General features: G+C 45.8%; 1 protein-coding gene across 2 annotated transcripts in view; it reads left to right on the top strand.

The window, feature by feature from the left end:
• The window catches only part of IGF1 (insulin like growth factor 1), a 358,822-nt gene that overhangs the window by 255,603 nt on the left and 82,990 nt on the right, over window positions 1-20,229 (top strand). For both annotated transcript variants that reach the window (XM_086919179.1, XM_086919183.1), the window contains exon 3: window positions 16,587-16,768. In XM_086919179.1, coding sequence (XP_086775305.1) covers window positions 16,587-16,768 — 182 coding nt within the window. The remainder of the gene's footprint in view (window positions 1-16,586; window positions 16,769-20,229) is intronic.

Raw genomic sequence — 20,229 nt, forward strand, 5'->3', positions numbered from 1 at the left:
GGAGATCTTTCAGGTGACCGGAAATGTGAGCTTGACGAGGAATGTCCAATATGAGTCTGGCTGATGCGTTTTGGATGCGTTGAAGTTTTTTCTGTAGTTTGGCTGTGGTTCCGGCGTAAAGGGTGTTTCCGTAATCCAGTCGGCTGGTGACAAGTGCGTGGGTGACCGTCTTTCTTGTTTCAGTGGGGATCCATCGGAAGACTTTTTTGAACATGTGTTGGATGTTGAAGCAGAATGATGAGACGGCATTGGCTTGTCTGGTCATCGAGAGGGAGGAGTCCAGGATGAAGCCCAGGTTACGTGCGTGATCCATAGGTATGGGTGCGGTTCCCAGGGCTGGTGGCCACCAGGAGTCATCCCAGGCCGAGGGGGATGATCCTAAGATGAGGATTTCCGTTTTGTCCGAGTTCAGTTTTAACTGGCTGTTCTTCATTCACTCGGTTACTTCCTTCATTCCTTCGTGGAGGTTTGTTTTGGCGGTGTTCGGGTCTTTGGTGAGGGAGAGGATCAGCTGGGTGTCGTCTGCGTAGGAGATGATGTTAAGGTTGTGTTTGCGTGCGATGGATGCGAGGGGGCTCATGTATACATTGAAGAGGGTGGGACTGAGTGATGATCCTTGTGGTACGCCGCAGGTGACTTCGTTGGCCTCTGATTTGAAGGGGGGGAGGCGGACTCTCTGGGTTCTTCCGGCGAGGAATGAGATGATCCAGTCCAATGCTTTTCCTTGTATTCTGATGTTGCTGAGGCGTTGTATTAGGGTGTTATGACAGATTGTGTCGAAGGCTGCGGAGAGGTCAAGTAAGATGAGGGCAACTGTTTCTCCGTTGTCCAGTAGTGTTCGGATGTCGTCTGTTGCTGCTATGAGTGCGGTTTCGGTGCTGTGTTTGGCTCGGAAGCCGGATTGTAAAGGGTCAAGGGATTTGTTGGATTCGAGGAAGGCGGCAAGCTGACTATTGACTGCTTTCTCAATTACTTTGGCGGGAAATGGGAGGAGCGAGATGGGGCGGTAGTTCTTAAGTTTGGTGGGGTCTGCTGTGGGTTTCTTCAGAAGGGCGCTGATTTCGGCATGTTTCCAGGTTTCCGGGAAGGCAGCGGAGTTGAGGGAACAGTTGATGACGTCGCGGAGGTGGGGGGCGATGATGGAGTCTGCTTTGTTGAAGATGTGGTGAGGACATGGGTCGGTTGGCGATCCTGAGTGGATGGAGTTCATCAGGAGGATGGTGTCTTCGTGGTGATTGGGTTCCAGGCGTAAAGGATGTTGGAGGGTGGTGTTGGATCGGAAATGGGTGGAGTGGACATGTCTTCGGGCTGGTTGTCAAAGCTGTTATGTATATCGGCGATTTTGTTGTGGAAGAATGAGAATAGAGAGTCGCAGAGGTCTTGGGAGGGAGAGATGTCGTTAGTGCCGGCTGTAGGGTTAGTAAATTCTTTGACGATGTTGAATAGTTCCTTGCTGTTTTGGGCATGGTTGTCGAGTCTATCCTTGAATGCTGATTTCCTGGTGGATCGGATTAATTGGTGGTGTTTGCGGATGGCTTTCTTGAAGGTGGCTAGGTTATCAGTGGTTGGGTTTTTTCTCCAGGTTTTCTCGAGAGTACGACAGAGCTTCTTAGATTTCTTGAGGTCCTCGTTGAACCAGGGGGCCTTTTTGCTATGTCGCTTGATTAGATGGTTTTTGAAGGGAGCAAGTTCGTCGGCGCTATGGGTGATCCATTGGGTGAGGTTAGTGGCTGCTTGGTTTGGGTCCGATGATTTGGTGGGGGGATTTTGTTGAAGCGATGTGAAGAGTTGTTCAGTGGTGATTTTGTTCCAATTTCTTTGAGGAATAGGTAGTGGAGGCTTGTGGGTCGTGGATTTTTTGTAGTTAAAGTGAACGCAACAGTGGTCCGTCCAATGGAGAGCTGTGGTGTGATCGAAGGAGATGTGCTTGCTGGAGGTGAAGATAGGGTTGAGAGTGTGTCTGGCGTAGTGGGTGGGAGTGTCTCCCAGTTGTTTGAGTCCTAGATTGGTCAGGTTATCCAGAAGGGTGGTGGTGTTGTTGTCATTTTTCTTTTCCAGGTGGAAGTTGAGGTCTCCCAGTAGAATGTAGTTTTCGGAAGGGAGGGCATGTGGGCTGATGAAGTCTGCGATGTCTTCGCTAAATTGTGTGCGGGGTCCTGGTGGTCTGTAGATGAGGGTGCCTCTGAGTGTGGTTTTGTGGTCGGTGTGAATCTGGAAGTGAAGGTGTTCGGCGGAAGCGAGGTTATCATCAGAACTGGTTGTGATGCGGATGGTGTTCTTGTGGACGATGGCGATGCCTCCTCCTATTTGGTTGGTGCGATCCTTTCGGATGATCTTGTAGGCTTCTGGGATAGCTATGGCGATGTTGCGTGCTGATGAGGCGTTCATCCATGTTTCTGTGAGGAAGGCGACGTCCGGCGATGTAGTGTTGAGTAGATTCCAGAGTTCAATGGAGTGTCTGTGGACTGAGCGGTGTTGATTAGGATGCACTTTAGGTGGTTAGTGTCGGAGCTTTGTTTGGAGTTTGTGGATTTGGTGTGGGTTCTGATGTAGTCGAACTTGCAGGAGTGGCAGGCAAAGGGTCCATGGGTATGTCCTGGGGCGGCTTGGTAGCAATTTGGGAGTCGGCCGGGGTTGAGATCGGAGAGGGATGCGGCGTCGTACGCTATGCGGTGGAGAGGAGTTTGTGGGGGCCAGGGGGTCTGGCGCTGGGCGCGTTCCAGGCCCGGACGGGCGTAGACCGGCTTACCTTTGGCGCACCATCGGCGCTCATGGGGGGCGACCGCTGCACGTGAATGCTGCGCGGAAAGGCATCTGTCATATGTGGATAGTGGGAGGGGGAGGGGCGAGGGAGGATCAGCTGGGAGGCGGGGAGCGTGGCGGAAAGCCGGGCTGGGGGTCACAACAACAACAACAAAATGGCTGCAAGCCAAAAGGCGACCAGGACGAGCTTGGGGCACAGGTAAAGGTAATGGCGGTCAAAACACCAGTGAAATCGGCACAATCAGGCACAAATCGGCAAGCAGGCACAGGCAGCAATGTGCAATTAATAAATAACCAATGAGTAGTCTAGCAGCACTGCGGGGCAATGAAATCGAAGGCAGAGGCAGCAATGTCCAATTAATCAAGAAACAATGCGCAGTCTCCAATTAGGCAATGGCAGAGCAGCTTAACCCAAACGAGTGCAGCAGAAGCAGTGCGAGCAGCGCTACGATACCAGGTTAGGGCTGGGAGCAGCGTGGGGAGCAACCGCCTTCGAGGATCTCAGGACGGTGAGGTCCTGGTACCTGTTCCCAGTAGTTACTGGATGTGATTTATAACTGTTATCTTGTGCTATACTTATTCTAAGTTCTAAAAGTGCTATTTCTGTTTCTGACAGTGGCCCATGTGGCCCTGTCCTGTACATAATCCCTTGTGAATATTGCCTGTGCCAGTTGGCACCCTGTATATTGTGTGATCCTATCTGATGTGTTTTAACAATACAAAAGTTATTTTAATATAACCTTGTGTGGAGTCCCTTTTATGGTGGGCCTAGTATGTTGTTGCTGTTGTGTGCTGGCGCAAATGCTTTACACATTGCCTCCGAGTTTAGCCTTACTGCTCGTGCCAAGCTACCAAGGGGGTGAGCAGGGGTTATCTTGGCGTGTGACTTCCTTGCCCTGACTAGAATGGTGGTTTCTGCCTAGCTTTGGCGTCAGCCTTAGCCAACCAGAAATAGCCAGTTCTAGCATTGGAGGCAGGCATGCTATCCTGAAAACACAACAAGCTTCATTGTGGAGCCAGTAGATGCATGTCAAGGCTGGAGTGATATGGTCACTGCTGCATGAAAAATAACTCAGATGAACTGCTCCTTTGCTCATGACTTTAGAGGAGACTCTTCAGGATTTGGGGAATCTAGTCAGCAGGGTGCTTCATTAGTTTATACAGGAATACAGTGGATTTTCATGGATGGATTGTTTGACTTGAGCAGAAGTGGGTGTTAAAATCACACTTTTTTCACATTGTTTTTACTTGATGCAATTTAGTGTTGCTTACGATTACGGCTCTCAATTCATCAACAGACTAGATGTGATCCAGACGATTGCGAGCATTATCATGTACATCTGAATGGGAGGTGGAGAGAGGTAGAGATCGGGAGGGGATATTTTTCGTGTGGCTTCCAATCCAGGAAGTGTTGTAACTTCTAATTCGCGATAGTCATGTGACTATTGATAGTCTTCTGAACTGGGTCTGAAGGTCCAGTTCCCAGGTATGTGAACAGAGTGTTGAATTGTAGCTCCTGGTCGGCTAAGCACTCCTCTTTATTACCCACAATGCAACCAAGAGACAGAATGATGGCTCGCATGCCACAGAAGTTTCATCTTCGTGCAGGGGGTTAATGCAGGCCCCTGCAGCACCCGCGAGGCAGGGGGGCTCCCAGATCATCAAAGCAGTTCTCTATTGAACCACAGGCCAATGAATTTCTCTAGATATAGGAGACTCAGGGGCCCTTGTCGCTTTCTGCGGAGGGGGGGGCATCATTTTATGTTACTCCACCGTCTTGTCTTCAGAGTTATTCAATCAGGGGAAGACACACTTTGTACTAGGGATGAAAAGAACGTCTGAAGGATACATGGCATTTTAAAGCATCATGTATATCTAGTGAATGGGCATTCGTGTTGCTGCTTTTTTTTGTAGGAGATCCCATGTGTGCAGTTACACTAATCGATTCGTAGATGTTATGACTAATTGCATGTACTTTGTCTATGTATCAAGGGAAATGCACGCATTTTTCAATGAGGTTTGAGATATTAATTCAGGTGGCAGATTAACTGTGTTTTAAATGCGCTGTATCGATTGAAGCACTGAAATAGGCCCTTTGTACATGGATATTATTGCGAGTGTATTCTTACTTTCTTTTTCACCAAGGCATTATTCTCAAAGAATCACCCTGACAGAAGGAGTTCTACAAATCACATATTTACTCCTTCCTTTGATTAGAATTCTAAATGTCAAGGGGTTACCAACAATCTTCGTGGCTAGTCAAAACCTAGATTTTCATGAGATTACCTGACTCAAAAAGGTAACCTTTTGTTCAAAAGAGAAAATATTTTTCCTGTTTAGGTGAATGCAACAATCCACAGGCAAGACAGGGGCTACTGGGCCCCCATCTATGTGCTGGAATAGTTTGCCCTTGTTGTCTTTGGGGTCAGTCCTAACATTCCTCTGCAGCTAGGATAAGTACAACCCTTTATACTCTTGGTTCTCAGGTTGATTAGTCTTCTCAGGGAAGTAGTAGGGGGACAAGAGCTCAGAACTCAACACCAACCAACAGACACAATATTGGAAGGTCCAACCCAGCGCTTGTATTTTTGTAAAAGAAAATGCTTTAAACGCACAGCAAAATGAAATGCTACTTAATTAAATAGGAATTGTAATTACAGGATTGTGATCTCTGTTACGATCTTCAGTAAGATGCTGCACCTCCCCTCTTGGTACTCTGTCCCCATTGTTGGAGATTTTTAATGTCTGACGTCCCCAGGGATGATGGGGGTATAGGCACTAATTAGTCACAGGTGTTGATCTCTTCTATTTACCCCACTGGTGAGGTGCACCACTCAGTTTTTCGGTCTTCCCAACAGTTGTTGACTTGAGCAAAAAGTTTTAGGTTTTTGTGTCAGAATATTCTGTGCATGCTTAGTTCCTGGTGCTGTTTGCAGGCTAAACCCAGCTTAAACTGCTCAATGATATGCTGCCACCACCGCTTTATGTGTTTCACCCAGGGCATGGACAGTATTCCAATGCCGACGATAAGGGCACATGTGATGTGTCCCTGCATGTCACAGAACAGGTCCAGGGCACCTCATTACCTCATTACCATGAACAGTGAGCAGCCTCTGAGCTCAAGAAAGATGCATGATGCCAGAGCTAAAAAAAAAGTCAGGATACTAGTTTCACATGCATTCAGACACTAAGGTCAATAGCGGTGGTACACACCTGATTACCATACACAGAAGATTCCCATCCAAGCGGTGTATTGCACAGTCAATTTACACACTCTGCATGATTTTGCTGGTGTTAACATTAGTTTTAATAAATTGATGTGAAACTACTGGGAAGGTCTTAGAAGACAAACAAAATTATAACTTTGTGTGTGTTTGCTGCCTTCTCCAAGAACACCATGAGGGTGCCTACCTGAGGAGACCTAGTTTCCCAAAAATTAACTGTGCCTTTGTGTTTTCAGCTGTTTTGAACACTATTGGTATGGGCCAAATGTCTAGAAATCATGGGCCTGTAGCTCAAGGCATCAGACAAAAGTAGCACAGGGCATCAGACATAAGTTGAATGTTAGTTGAAATTAGGTCTTCAAAAAGGTTTGTAAATTGAAGTATTCAGAAAAGTGTTGGTGTGATGTGGATATATGAATTTTCTTCCAAGATTGTCAGATTTGTTCGTACAAGACTGACAAATAAGGCCATTGGCAATGTTTTTGCCTAAATGCCTCACAGTTTATGTAGAAGAACGGCTTATGTGGTTCCACACACATTTATTAGATATTGTAGGAAAATGCCTCTTTCTGCACGGTCACCTCTATTTTTGTGGGCTTTTACTGCTGGCTTTTGACTCTGTTCACTGTGACTCTCTTAGCCAGGCCCCCCTGTAATGCACATGCTATGTCCGTGGACTGGCCTACAGCACCCATTGTGGACTATACCACCCATTATGCTCCAATCACTGCAGTAGACTGAAGCACTCGTTATACTTCTGTTTCCACAGGTACCAATCAAAAATGACTGCAGGCTTACCATTGTAGCCTGGCTATTGCACTTTTAAACTACAAATTTGACCTGTCAAAATAACCCCTTTTGACAGACCTAAATCTTCCTTTAAATATTATTAAGTCAATGATAAGTAGGCCTTCATGCCCATGAGGCAGGATGCATGGTGTTTAAGAGTAGGACATGAAAACGTTTAATGTTAAACAAGGCCTTACAGTGAAAAAGCCCCCAAAGCTGCTTTCACTGCAGCAAAGCTGACTGTTCCTTAGGAAAACCCTAGGTTACTTTATTGTATTGAATAATGCTAATTTGGGTTAGGAAACAGCTAGCTCTTTTGAATAGTGAATCATCTGGCAGTTGAATGGCCCCCTTGGTGAAGCATGAAAACTGCTCCCAGAGCAGACCAAAAGGTCTTGGGTGTGGGGAGGTGCTTCTGTTCTTCAGGCAGGATGACTATCAGCACTGCACCCAGGAACTAGATTATCTCTAACCAGGCCTACCTAGCCACAGGCAAAAATTAGTTGTAGCCTGGGTACTACCTTTCTTTTTCCCCCAAGTGAAGAAGGCAACAATCAAAGTGGGAGAGGTGCTACCCCCAAAACTGGTTTGAAGTGAGCACAGAGGAGGGGTTGCTAATTTCCATGGCCACACCTCTGAGATGACTAAAAAGGCTCTGCACAAGAGGAGAATAGTGTCACCATCTTGGATTTAGGCAGCGAGGGGCACTGTGGAGTTGTTTGCAGTAGAGCGCACAGGAAATGCTGCAAAGGTGGGTATGGTCACCCCTGAGAACTTCTACCCCTATTGGTTAGGGATGGGGCAGGAGTCCTCACCCACAGGCTAGTGCCAGGCATACATTTATCACCCTAGACACCCTCTTCAGAACACGCTGAACATGTGAAAGAACAGAAGGAGGACTGCACCTGCTGTTTGAGATGTGAGAGGAGTCCTGAAGGACCTGCTCCCACTTGTAACCGGACAAAGAAGTGGACTCCAAGGGTTAGTTGTTTGTACTCCTGGTAAGCTACAAGGACACAGCAAGCTGCAAGAAACCCTTTTCTTGAAAGGCCCAGCTTACCAGTTCCAACTGGACCTGCCCTGTACCCTGGTCAAGGCTTCTGCTGGAGAGAAACTTGTACCCCTCAAGTGATATTCCAGATGTCCTGGGACCCTTCTCTGTGTCATAGTGCCCTCCTCCTAACATCCTGAGAAATCTGGGACTTAGAAACTTTTTGGCTCCAAAGACCGCTGGAGTACTGGGCCAAGTCAATGGCACTGCTGCTGGGCTAAGATTCATATTGCTCCTGCTCCGAGCTTTTCTGCAGCAGCAAATCCATTTTAGTATGCCCTCGCAGAGAAGGTATCCAGCCTTGTGGAGTCTAGCTTGCAGCTTTGCCCCTCTAGAGAAATCTGAGCTGCACAAAAAATCCAAATATAGAAAACTTGACTGAGCGATGGTGCAAAAAGTATCTGGCGGCAAGAAGAGTTTTACGGGCACAAGTGTGGAATTTTCCTTCTTGGAAATGTTCCCACCTAAACAAAGGTTTCACCTGGACCTCCTCCAATGCATACCTGATGCTGTGAAGCCCTTCTTGGATACAGACTGCTGTTTTGTTTGCCTAAAGTACTTGGACTTTCAGAAAAAAGACTACGTCCAAAGGTAAAACCTCCAACTGGGTCAAACCTGGTTGGTTCGTTGACCCCCTCCCTCAGGGTCGACCCCAAATCGCACCTAGGTCTTGATCTACAGTGACCAGTTGGCCACAGTTGGCACTTAATGCTTTTTGGTGCTCTTTCATTTAAAGTGTAAAACAATCATATCTCCAGTTTCCCTTATTGGATTTCTGTAATTTTGGTGTCATTTTCTTCAGTAAATTATTCTCTATGTTTATAAATTGGAGAGGGATTTTTTATTGTGTTGTGTTCTTGACTTTTTTAGTTGTTTTGGTCCTTTTAGATGTTTTACACCTTTTCTAAATTAGAGGTTGAGTTCGGGTTTAAATTAAGGAAAGTTTTACTGGACCTAACAAGATAATTACATTATTACTTGTGATGGACTCGAATAACCTCAATGAATAATTCCCTTTCTCACGTATATCCTTTCAGACTGTTTCTAGATGCCCCAGAGATCTATTGACTGTCCAGGTCTTCCTTTACCCTGTGTGCTTCCAGGAATACAAAGACAGCTAACAACTATCTAGGCCTCATATTTCCATCTGGGAGCTTTCAGCCTCCTGATAAGATAAGATGGACAGGATATCTATCCGGTGACCTGAGCTTCCTCCATCCACACAACGAGTGGGTGGAGGAGTAGTGGAACAGATAGATGCCTACCTTCTGGACAGAGAGAGTGGAAAAGGTGCCTGAACATTGCTCCTTAGCTCTTTATCAAGGTAGTGGTAAGGGCGAGTAAGTGGTCAGATGTTATGTGGGGGCTGTTGCTTCAAAGATTGCACTGCCTACACTCAAGATCATACCAGGTTGTGTTATACAAACCCAGCTGGTCCAGAGCAAGCCAGGGAGGGGAAAAGGAAAAAGGCCTTCTGTTTCAAGCTCTCACTAGATGCCATATTATGACCAGGGAATGAGGGATGCATGATTCCTGGCCTCTTTTCGAGAGCTCTTAATAATCTCTGTAGCTGTGGGTTTCTTGACTCATAAGATTAACATGTTTTGCTGATCCTACATGAAAGACGGAAAGAAAAATCTGCATCTGCTTCCATCTGGAGGGACACATTCCATAACTGATGGTCCGTGACCTTTGAAATAGCTAGAGGTAGAAAACACGTTCTGCTAATTTTTCTATTCAAATTATTGTTTCATGAAACAGTTTCATAAACACATTTGTCAAAATAAACCCGTATTTTCTGTCATTTTTCTATCTTTATTTCCTCAAAAACGACATTATATATTCCAGCAGAAACAACCAAAAGGTCCAGGCTTCAAATCCATAGCAAATTCTGTGTAATTCTGTCAGTGGATTTGGTGCACCCTAGAGCAAAAACACCGGGGGAGTTTGAATGGGAAAATGCCATTTGTGGACCAATCGTTCTGAAAATTACACTGTCTTGAGCAATCCGCACACCATTGTGGAGGTCTAGTCTTTGCTGACATGTATAGCTGTTTTTTACAATGATTTGTAAATGTTCGTCTAGCCGGATCAGAATTACTAAGTCATCCTAAATGTGTGCTTTAAAGCTAACTGCAATTCAAATATAAGTACAGACTCACTATCGTACACACCCTGAAATAAATACACAAATAAATGCAAAGATAAAAGCATTATAATATATGACCACAAATATGACCTCTGGTCAAGGTAGTAGCAAGAAAAAGAAAATACCCCCCACTTTGAACTAAACCTCTGATGGCACCATGCATGTGAAGCAGGTGACCCCAACCATCCCTAGAAGAGCTTCTTTGTCTGTTTTATCCAAACATTATCCTTTTATTCTTTCACTCTTCCATCCACCCACTAATCCCCACTATTTATCCTTAACAATCTATTATCCATTAATGTTTTCATTCAATCATTCCTTCATCCATCCATCCATTCACTCTGCCATCCATCAGTCTGTCCATCCATTCATCTACTTTGCCACCTCATTCATTCATCCATCATCCATCCATCCACTCTTCTGTCTAACCTTTCATTTATCCATCCTGCTATCCATTCATCCATCCACTTTGCCATCCATCCATCAACTCTGCCACTCATCCATCCACCCATCCATCCATTCATCCACTCTGCTGCCCATCCATCCATCCATCCACTTTGACATCCATCAATCTACACTGCCAACCAACCGTCAATCCATCCATGAATACATCCATCAATGCATCCATCCATCTCTTCATTCATCTATCCATCCACACTGCTATCCATCCATCCATCCACTCTGCAGTCCATTCATTATGCCATCCATCCAACATACATTAATCCACTCTGCCACCCATTCATCCACTCTACCACCCATCCATTCATCTACTCTACCTCATCTATAAATCCATCCATCATCCTTTCTGCCATCCATCCATTCACACTGCCAGCCAAGTTCAAGTTCAAGTTCAGAAATTTGTATAGCGCACTACTCACCCATAGGGTCTCAAGACGCTTGAGGGAGGGTAGGTGCGTTACTTATCGAATAGCCAGGTTTTTAGCTGCTTTCTGGAGGAAAGGTGGTTCTGTGTAAGGCGGAGGTGGGTGGGGAGAGAATTCCAGGTTTTGGCCGCTAAGTAGGAGAAGGATCTTCCCCCCATTGGTGGATCTATGGATGCGTGGAATTGCGGCGAGGGCTTGATTGGACGATCGTAGTTGGCGGGTGGGGGTGTAGAAGGACAGTCGTGTGTTGAGGCATTCGGGTCCTAGGTCGTAGAGGGCCTTGTGTGCGTGGGTGAGGAGATGGAACGTTATTCTCTTGTTGACCGGGAGCCAGTGGAGGTCTTTCAGGTGACCGGAAATGTGAGCTTGACGGGGGATGTCCAGTATGAGTCTGGCTGAGGTGTTTTGGATGTGTTGGAGTTTTTTCTGTAGTTTGGCAGTGGTTCCGGCGTAAAGGGTATTTCCGTAATCCAGTCGGCTTGTGACCAGTGCGTGGGTGACCGTCTTTCTAGTTTCGGTGGGGATCCAACTGAAGATTTTTTTGAGCATGCGTAGGATGTTGAAGCATGATGATGAGACAGCGTTGACTTGTCTGGTCATCGAGAGGGAGGAGTCCAGTATGAAGCCCAGGTTACGTGCGTGATCTGTAGGTATGGGTGCTGTACCCAGGGACGGTGGCCACCATGAGTCATCCCAGGCAGAGGGGGATGATCCTAAGATAAGGACTTCCGTTTTGTCCGAGTTAAGTTTTAAACGGCTGTTCTTCATCCATTCGGCTACTTCTTTCATTCCTTCGTGTAAATTGGTTTTGGCGGTGTTTGGGTCTTTGGTGAGGGAGAGGATCAGCTGGGTGTCGTCTGCGTAGGAGATGATGTTGAGGTTGTGTTGTCGTGCGATGGATGCGAGGGGACTCATGTAGACATTAAAGAGGGTGGGACTGAGTGATGATCCTTGTGGTACGCCGCAGATGACTTCGGTGGCCTCTGATTTGAATGGGGGGAGGCGGACTCTCTGGGTTCTTCCGGCGAGGAATGAGATGATCCAGTCCAAAGCTTTTCCTTGTATTCCGACATTGCTGAGGCGTTGTATAAGGGTGTTATGACAGACAGTGTCCAAGGCGGCGGAGAGGTCAAGTAGGATAAGGGCAGCTGTTTCTCCGTTGTCCAGTAGCGTTCGGATGTCGTCAGTAGCTGCGATGAGGGCGGTTTCGGTGCTATGTTTGGCTCGGAAGCCGGACTGTGAGGGGTCGAGGGATTTGTTGCATTCAAGGAAGGCAGCAAGCTGATTGTTGACGGCTTTCCCGATGACTTTGGCAGGGAATGGGAGGAGCGAGATGGGGCGGTAGTTCTTAAGTTCGCTGGGGTCTGCTGTGGGTTTCTTCAGAAGGGTGCTGAGTTCGGCATGTTTCCAGATTTCCGGGAAGGTAGCGGAGTTGAAGGAACAGTTGATGATATCGCGGAGATGGGGTGCGATGATGGAGTCTGCTTTGTTGAAAATGTGGTGGGGGCATGGGTCGGTTGTCGATCCTGAGTGGATGGAGTTCATCAGGCGGATGGTGTCTTCAGTAGTGATTGGGTTCCAGGCGCAAAGGTTGTTAGAGTGCTGGTTTGGTTCGGAGGTGGGTGGAGGTGGCTGGTCTTCGGACTGGTTTTCAAAGCTGTTGTGTATGTCGACGATTTTGTTGTGGAAGAATGAGGATAAAGAGTCTCAGAGGTCTTGGGAGGGAGTGATGTCGTTGGTGCCGGCAGTGGGGTTGGTAAAATCTTTTACGATGTTGAAAAGTTCCTTGCTGTTTTGGGCGTTGTTGTCAAGACGATCTTTGAGTGCTGATTTCTTGGTGGAACGGATCAGTTGGTGGTGTTTGCGGGTGGCGTTCTTGAAGGTGGCAAGGTTGTCAGTGGTTGGGTTTTTTCTCCAGGTTTTCTCGAGGGTGCGGCAGAGCTTCTTGGATTTCTTAAGGTCATCGTTGAACCAGAGGGCTTTTTTGCTACCTTGCTTGATTTGATGGTTTTTCAAGGGTGCTAGTTCGTCGGCGCTGAGGGTGACCCATTGTGTGAGGTTGGTGGCTGCTTGGTTTGGGTCCGATGATTTGGCAGGAGGGTTTAGATGAAGGGAAGAGGAGAGCTGGGCGGTGGTGATTTTGTTCCAATTTCTTCGGGGATAGGTTGAGGGGGGTTGTGGGTCGTGGTCTTTTTGTAGTTGAAGTGAACGCAGCTGTGGTCCCTCCAATGGAGAGCTGTGGTGTGATTGAAGGAGATGTGTTTGCTGAAGGTGAAGAGTGGGTCGAGCGTGTGTCCGGCAAGGTGGGTGGGGGTGTCAACAAGTTGTTTGAGTCCGAGATTGGCCAGGTTGTCCAGAAGGGTGGTGGTGTTGCGTCGTTATTCTTTTCCAGGTGGAAGTTGAGGTCTCCCAGTAGGATGTAGTTTTCGGAGGGAAGGGCATGTGGGCTGATGAAGTCAGTGATGTCTTTGCTGAATTGTGTGCGGGGTCCTGGAGGTCTGTAAATGAGGGTGCCTCTGAGTGTGGTCTTGGGGTCGGTGTGGATCTGGAAGTGAAGGTGTTCGGCGGTAGCCAGGTGATCGTCGGAACTGGTCGTGATGTGGATGGTGTTCTTATGAACGATGGCTATGCCTCCTCCCGTTTGGTTGATGCGGTCCTTTCGAATGATTTTGTAGCCGTCCGGGATGGCTATGGCGATGTCGGGCGCTGATGAGGCGTTCATCCAGGTTTCTGTAAGGAAGGCGATGTGGTGTCGAGTAGGTTCCAAAGTTCAATGGAGTGTCTGTGGACCGTGCGGGTGTTGAGCAGGATGCACTTTAGGTGGTTGTTGTCGGAGCTCTGCTTGGAATTAGTGGTATTGGTGTGGGTCTTGATGCAGTCGAACTTGCAGGTGTGGCAGGTGTAGGGTCCATGGGTGTGTCCTGGGGCGGCTTGGTAGCAGTTTGGGAGTCGGCCGGGGTTAAGTGCTGTGAGGGATGCGGCGTTGGACGTTATGCGGGTGAATTGGGTATTGCGGGGGCCAGGGGGTATGGTGCTGGGCGCGGTCCAGGCGCGGACGGGCGTAGACGGGCTTACCTTTGACTCGCCTTCGGCACCCATGGGGCGCGACCGCTGCGCGTGAACTCTGCGCGCAAGAGCATCTGTCATATGTGGATAGTGGAGGGGGCGGGGGCGAGGGAGGTTCAGCTGGGAGGCGGGAGCGAGGTGGAGATCCGGGCAGGGAGGCACAACAACAACAACAAAAACAAAATGGCAGCAAGCCAAAATCGATACAAGATTGGGCCACAATCACTAAAAGCGCGATGATAATGGCAGTGGCACCGGCACAATCAGGCAAAAATGATTACTTCAGGCAGCACAGCACAATTGAAAAAAAATTTACAGCGCACTTTGGCAGTCTCGCGCTACATAATAAATATGCTTGGCAATTAATTAAACAGTCAGGCAATCTAGCACTGCGTTATAATGTTGTACACGATCTGGCAGTATCAATAGTGGTAGTAAGGCGAGGTGGCAGGCAGCAGTTTGGCGGTAGCGCTACGATACCAGGTAGAGCAGAGGAGCAGCGTGAGGAGCGGCCGCTTCTGGTGGGAGCAGGGCGGTCATAGCGCAACAAGCGGGAAAGCGGGGCTGATAGTATCAGTGGGAGGGAGGATCAGCTGGGAGGCGGGAGCGAGGTGGAGATCCGGGCAGAGAGGCACAACAACAACAACAAAAACAAAATGGCAGCAAGCCAAAATCGATACAGGATTGGGGCACAATCACTAAAAGCGCGATGCTAATGGCAGTGGCACCGGCACAATCAGGCAAAAATGATTACTTCAGGCAGCACAGCACAATTGAAAACAAATTTACAGCGCACTTTGGCAGTCTCGCGCTACGTAATAAATATGCTTGGCAATTAATTAAACAGTCAGGCAATCTAGCTCTACGTTATAATGTTGTACACGATCTGGCAGTATCAATAGTGGTAGTAAGGCGAGGTGGCAGGCAGCAGTTTGGCAGTAGCGCTACGATACCAGGTAGAGCAGGGGAGCAGGGTGAGGAGCGGCCGCTTCTGGTGGGAGCAGGGCGGTCAAGCCAAGCATCAATCATCCATCAATCCGTCCATCCATCCATTCATCCATCCACACTGCTATACATCCATCCATTCACTCTGCATTCCATTCATTCTGCATCCACTTATCCATCCAACATACATTTATTCACTCAGCCATCCACACATCAATCCATTTGTCCATCCATTCTACTGCCCATCTGTTTACTCTGCCATCCTTTCATCTGTCCATCCACCTATCCGTTCACTCATTCTTTCAACTACTTATCCATCTACTCACATATCCATCCATCCACACACTCGTTCACCCACTCATCCATACATCCTTTCACCCTCCCTTCCATTCAATATTCTTTCCATCTTTACCTCTACCCATCTTGTGCTCTTCTTTTCTCCTCCTTACTGCTCCATTGACAAATGTATTTCTTTATAGCAGTATTTACCAGCCTTTGTCTGCCGAGTTGGATACAGAAGAGGCCCATAAAGAACCCTATCCCCACTGAAGCTGCAAAAGGGCGGGAGGGGTGGGTTCACGATGCCCCTGTCAATGGTCCGTGAAAGGCGCCTCCACATGGGCCAACATGCATCGGATTGTCAGGGGTGCTAATTTGCACTGAGGTGCTATTTAGCACCCAGACATAGAATTGCTGAGATTTCCACAGGCACTCGTGTGTCTTTCTAATGGTAAGTAAAATGGCGCAAGCTTTTGAGTCACTTTGCACCACCTTACAGCACTCGAGTGGCCATGCAAAATGTTAGTAAATGACCCCCCTAGACCCTATTTTTGATAGAAAGTAGGTGCTGCTTTGCCCTATTCTGTTTGCAGCACTAAGTGGTATAAGTAGCAATTAAAAAAACGTTATTATCGTGTGAATGTAAGCTAAGTAATAACGTTCGTTTTTGCTGGTGCTAAACAATACTGCCTCTCTACAAAGAATGCACTACCATATTTCCTATTGCATGGGTGTGCTAAATCAATCGTCCTATTTCTTTCTACGACACTCGGTGCTGTTTTGTGTCAGAAAAAAATAAATGTTTATGTTCTGGTTACATTTTGTCAATGTGCACAAAACACAAATGGAATTTTGCAGTTGCAAAACTCTAGTGAAAAATAAAAATAAATGGAGCGAAATAGTACACCTTAACAAAATACTATGTGGTGCACATTGGTGCAAATTAGCACAAACTAAACATGTCATGCAATCCAGTCCCTGGTGTTACACCACTAGGTATACATAAAGATTAGTTCCATGAAAGTTCCACATTCCTAACTAGCATACAGATATCTTTCAATAATGCATCTCAACCAGGGGTTTTATTCTAAATGCACATCTCACACGTTAGGAAACAATATTGTTATATTTGTCCCTCACAAATTGCAATTAGCCCCTGATCAATGCAGCATTTTAATCCAAGGTGCATTTGGTGGCCTTTTGTGGCTTGAAGTCCCTACCGACATAGCAATAGGGTTAGAAAATGTCATGTCTGAAGTGGCATTGACATTACATTTTATGAACGCCCCTTCACTCCTTTCATGGACGTATTTCCCATAGTTTCGCTGGTGTTAGCTGGTACCTATGCACATGAACTGTTATTTTGCTTGTGGAGAATGTGATGCAAGCTGCACTTCCTGTTAACCAAGACTGGTCGTGTTCTGTGTTCTGTGCAGGTAAAGCGACAGGCTATGGCTCGAACAGCAGACGCTCAAGTCACCGAGGAATCGTGGATGAGTGCTGCTTCCGGATCTGTGACCTGCGGAGGCTGGAGATGTACTGTGCCCCAGACAAGCCTGCAAAGTCTGCACGCTCTGTACGCGCCCAGCGCCACACTGATATGCCAAAAGCACAAAAGGTATTGTAGGGACAGACGGAGAGAACAACAGTATTTGCTGTGGGCTCAAAGTGTCAAACATTAAAGGAGAGATACCCTTGGTTTAGAAATAGAACGTGTTATTTGTCACTATTTCCGTTTTGTAGCCTGGAGGATTGCCAAAGCCAATGTCTATCACAATCTACCTCATTTTGCATATTTTTTTTAATTTAAAAGGGCTCTCTTTTGTTAACTGAAAATAACATTAGAGCATGAATAAATGTGCAGTCTGAATAGTCACTATAGGTGTATTAGTGCAAAGGAAAACAGTTGCTTTATCTTGTGATGGAAAATTATAATGAAATGGTTTACTTTGTACATTGCTGATATCACTGATCTGACACCAGTCTGTAGTTTGTGGTTCTTCTCTGATGTCATTTCCTGTTTCAGAGTTCACACCCAATGGATGACATTAACTCTAATGTAAACTTCCCCTGAGGTCTTTGGCGCTGAACTATGCCAGGGCACACTACTTTAGGTAAACTCCAATCTTCTTAAACTCTGGGTAGATTCATGGTTTGCAGAGTGTCGCCATTTTTCTAGGGATTATGTGAAAGATTATTTCGCTTGGATCCTAGTGCGGGCTCCTGCTCCTAATTCCATTGCCTCTGACTGCCTCTCCTCTTACATCAATTTCTACCATACTGATTACTTATTTCGTAGTCCTGAAATCCACTAAGTCCTGAAACCCTGCACCTGACTAGAGCACTTTGTTCACTGACCTAGAGTTAGCTCTACCGACTTCTCACTGCACATGCCTGGCCTCGGACTCCTGGCTCTACTGCCATGCTTCAGTGACTCCTGATTCCACTGAGTTCAGCCTAACTCCACTTTATTCTTCCAGAACATTCCATAGAATGTTGACTTGACTCTTGTAACTCCAGTAATGTCTGGCTCGTCTTTCCTCACTCAAGGCTCTGGGTTCCAATCTCCTGATTCCTGGCTCCAGTCATGCATGACTGCACTATTTCCTACACCCCTCTCCTGACTATACTCACTCCTTATTCTTCTGGCTTCTGGATGCCCTCTATCAGCACCACCATAATAAGCCCTAGTTACACTCCCTCGGGACTGCACTGAAATCTCACTGTTTACTACTGACGTCAGCACACCCTCCTCAATTCTCCGATGCCAGACACCCATCCATGCCTCTACTGACTTTTAACTCATTGGCCCCTCTTTCTACTTCCTTTTCCCTCACTTATTCTGCTGACTCTAGTCTCGACTTCTTACTCAGTAAACATTCCAAATGAACATTGTATTTATTGCTAATACATATACCTGGCTTCATAATTTATTATACTGTCATCTGATAATTCTAGCACACGCACAAGGACAGATTCCCCGAGCATTTTGCTCATCCAATTTCAACTTAGGTGCAAACGTGTTTTGCTTTTAATTCCCAAATATGAGTTGCAGTGTTAAGCATTGGCAGAATTTTCCATGTGCAAAGTACATTTGTTAATGCTGAAATATGTCATGTTGACAGAAAATGGCATATCAACTAATATATCAGTCAAGGGTTCCAAGGGATCCAGGGTGAGTCCACCTGTAAGAGTTTGTGAATGTCCACAAAAATGTATATTTGCAATTTTTCACCAACAATTTGCAATTAGTTTCCAACCCAGACAAACTCATGCATACTTTTAGTAACATCAGGAATAAGTGTGTTTCCAAGGTTAGAATCCCCAAACATAATGGGATATAGGTGCATTGGTCTAATCCATATTTTCTGTTGGAGAAACAAAAACAAGATAGTGCAGATAGCCTCTAAAATTCATTTGTTAGATTGTCCACCTGGTGGAAATTCTGCTTGCACCGCTTTTAATAGTATACCTGAAAAACCACAACTGTTGTAGTTCTCCAGCAATACTCCTGGAATTCTTTGAAAATTACATACACGTTTGAAATTTGCAATAAATGTAGGAGTAATACTATATACTAACCTCACTATGGCATAATGATAACTTGAAATCAGAGGGTAAGACGCTATCTCTTGAGAAATTGGCCTAAAAATGCATCCTGTTAGTAGGAGCCCTGGGATCTCCCACCAAACCAGTACCTTTCGCACACCTTAAATCCAAATTTGACCTTGTTGAAATAGACTTTATCACTTTCTATAGATTAAAACCTTCATTTCAAGACATAAATCCCCGAAAATAACCGACCTCCTCATCACAATGAAGACCATAGCTAAGGGGGGGCTCACATAGCTTCCAAACTATACTCTATTCTTACACCCACAACCTCCTCTAAATCATTACAGAGAAAATGGGAATACATCTTTTGCAATACAAACAATACTTATTATATGAAACTCAATATGCCTTCCATTTGGGCTGACCTCATGATTGACAAAATTGCACCCACAGCACAATGCAGATTTTGGACTTCTTATATGTCCCACTGGACCTCCTCCAAACTTTTTAAATTAGGTCTCTGTGACTCAGGCATGTGTTGGAGCTGCAAAAAAGAGACAGGAAACCTACAACATATGTTACTCAACTGTACCTTTTCCAAGAAATTCTGCTCTGAACTTGGCATTACCATCTCACAGATCTCATGAATAACTGGCCTAGCCTCTAATGTTTTTGGTATCCTCTGTCAAGAAACGAATCTTAGGCTGGAAAATGAAGGACGTACCTTACAGGATATCCTTGTTTCAATTGGTGTTAAAACCATTCTATCTGAATGAAAAGACCACTCTAAGCTTTCTGTCCACGCTTGGTGGGAAAGTGTTGTGTTTGCATTTCTTAATGTACTTCAGTTCTTCCTTTGTGCATGTGCTAGTTAAGTCATTGTAGAATGTAGAATGTTATGTATGTCTTCATACTGTGCATCATTTGTAAAGGACAGTTGTTCCTTGGATGCAGAACTTACTGGATGATTTATGATTGAGCTCTTCGAGTATTAAAGAATACTTAATCAAAATTCCTGAATTTATTCTTCATTTCACTGGCGACGGGATTCGAAGAGCAGAACCTACGTGAGCAACTTGAATTTATTATTATTTCACTTGGATTACAAATATTTTCTATTGGAAGAGGATTTACATGCATTTTTTTTTGATGAGGAATCTTTGAGAAAATTCAGAAGGAAGAAACTTTGTAAGCAACTTCTCTATTTATGATTTGGATGGATTTCTTGGATTGTTAAAGAATTCTGATGTGCTGTGCTGGAAAAAGTACTTCAACTTCTTTGAGTTTATTTGTATTTACCGGATATCCTGTGTCCTGAAACCAAATTTTAAAGGAGTAAAAGGAGTGTGGTTTGACTTGTTTGCAGTCGCATTTTTCATCTTATTTTGATTATAACTATTGCCTCTGCATCGTTTAAAAACTGCATCGTTTAAACCCAGCACGCACCATTGATTTAAAAAACAATCTCCTCTCGAGGTTGGAGTTCGGAATTCTTTTGCCTTCAACCTGAGGAATCGTCTCCTT

The sequence above is a fragment of the Lissotriton vulgaris genome, chromosome 1_1 (genome assembly GCF_964263255.1).
Source record: "Lissotriton vulgaris chromosome 1_1, aLisVul1.2, whole genome shotgun sequence".
NCBI classification, from domain to species: domain Eukaryota; kingdom Metazoa; phylum Chordata; class Amphibia; order Caudata; family Salamandridae; genus Lissotriton; species Lissotriton vulgaris.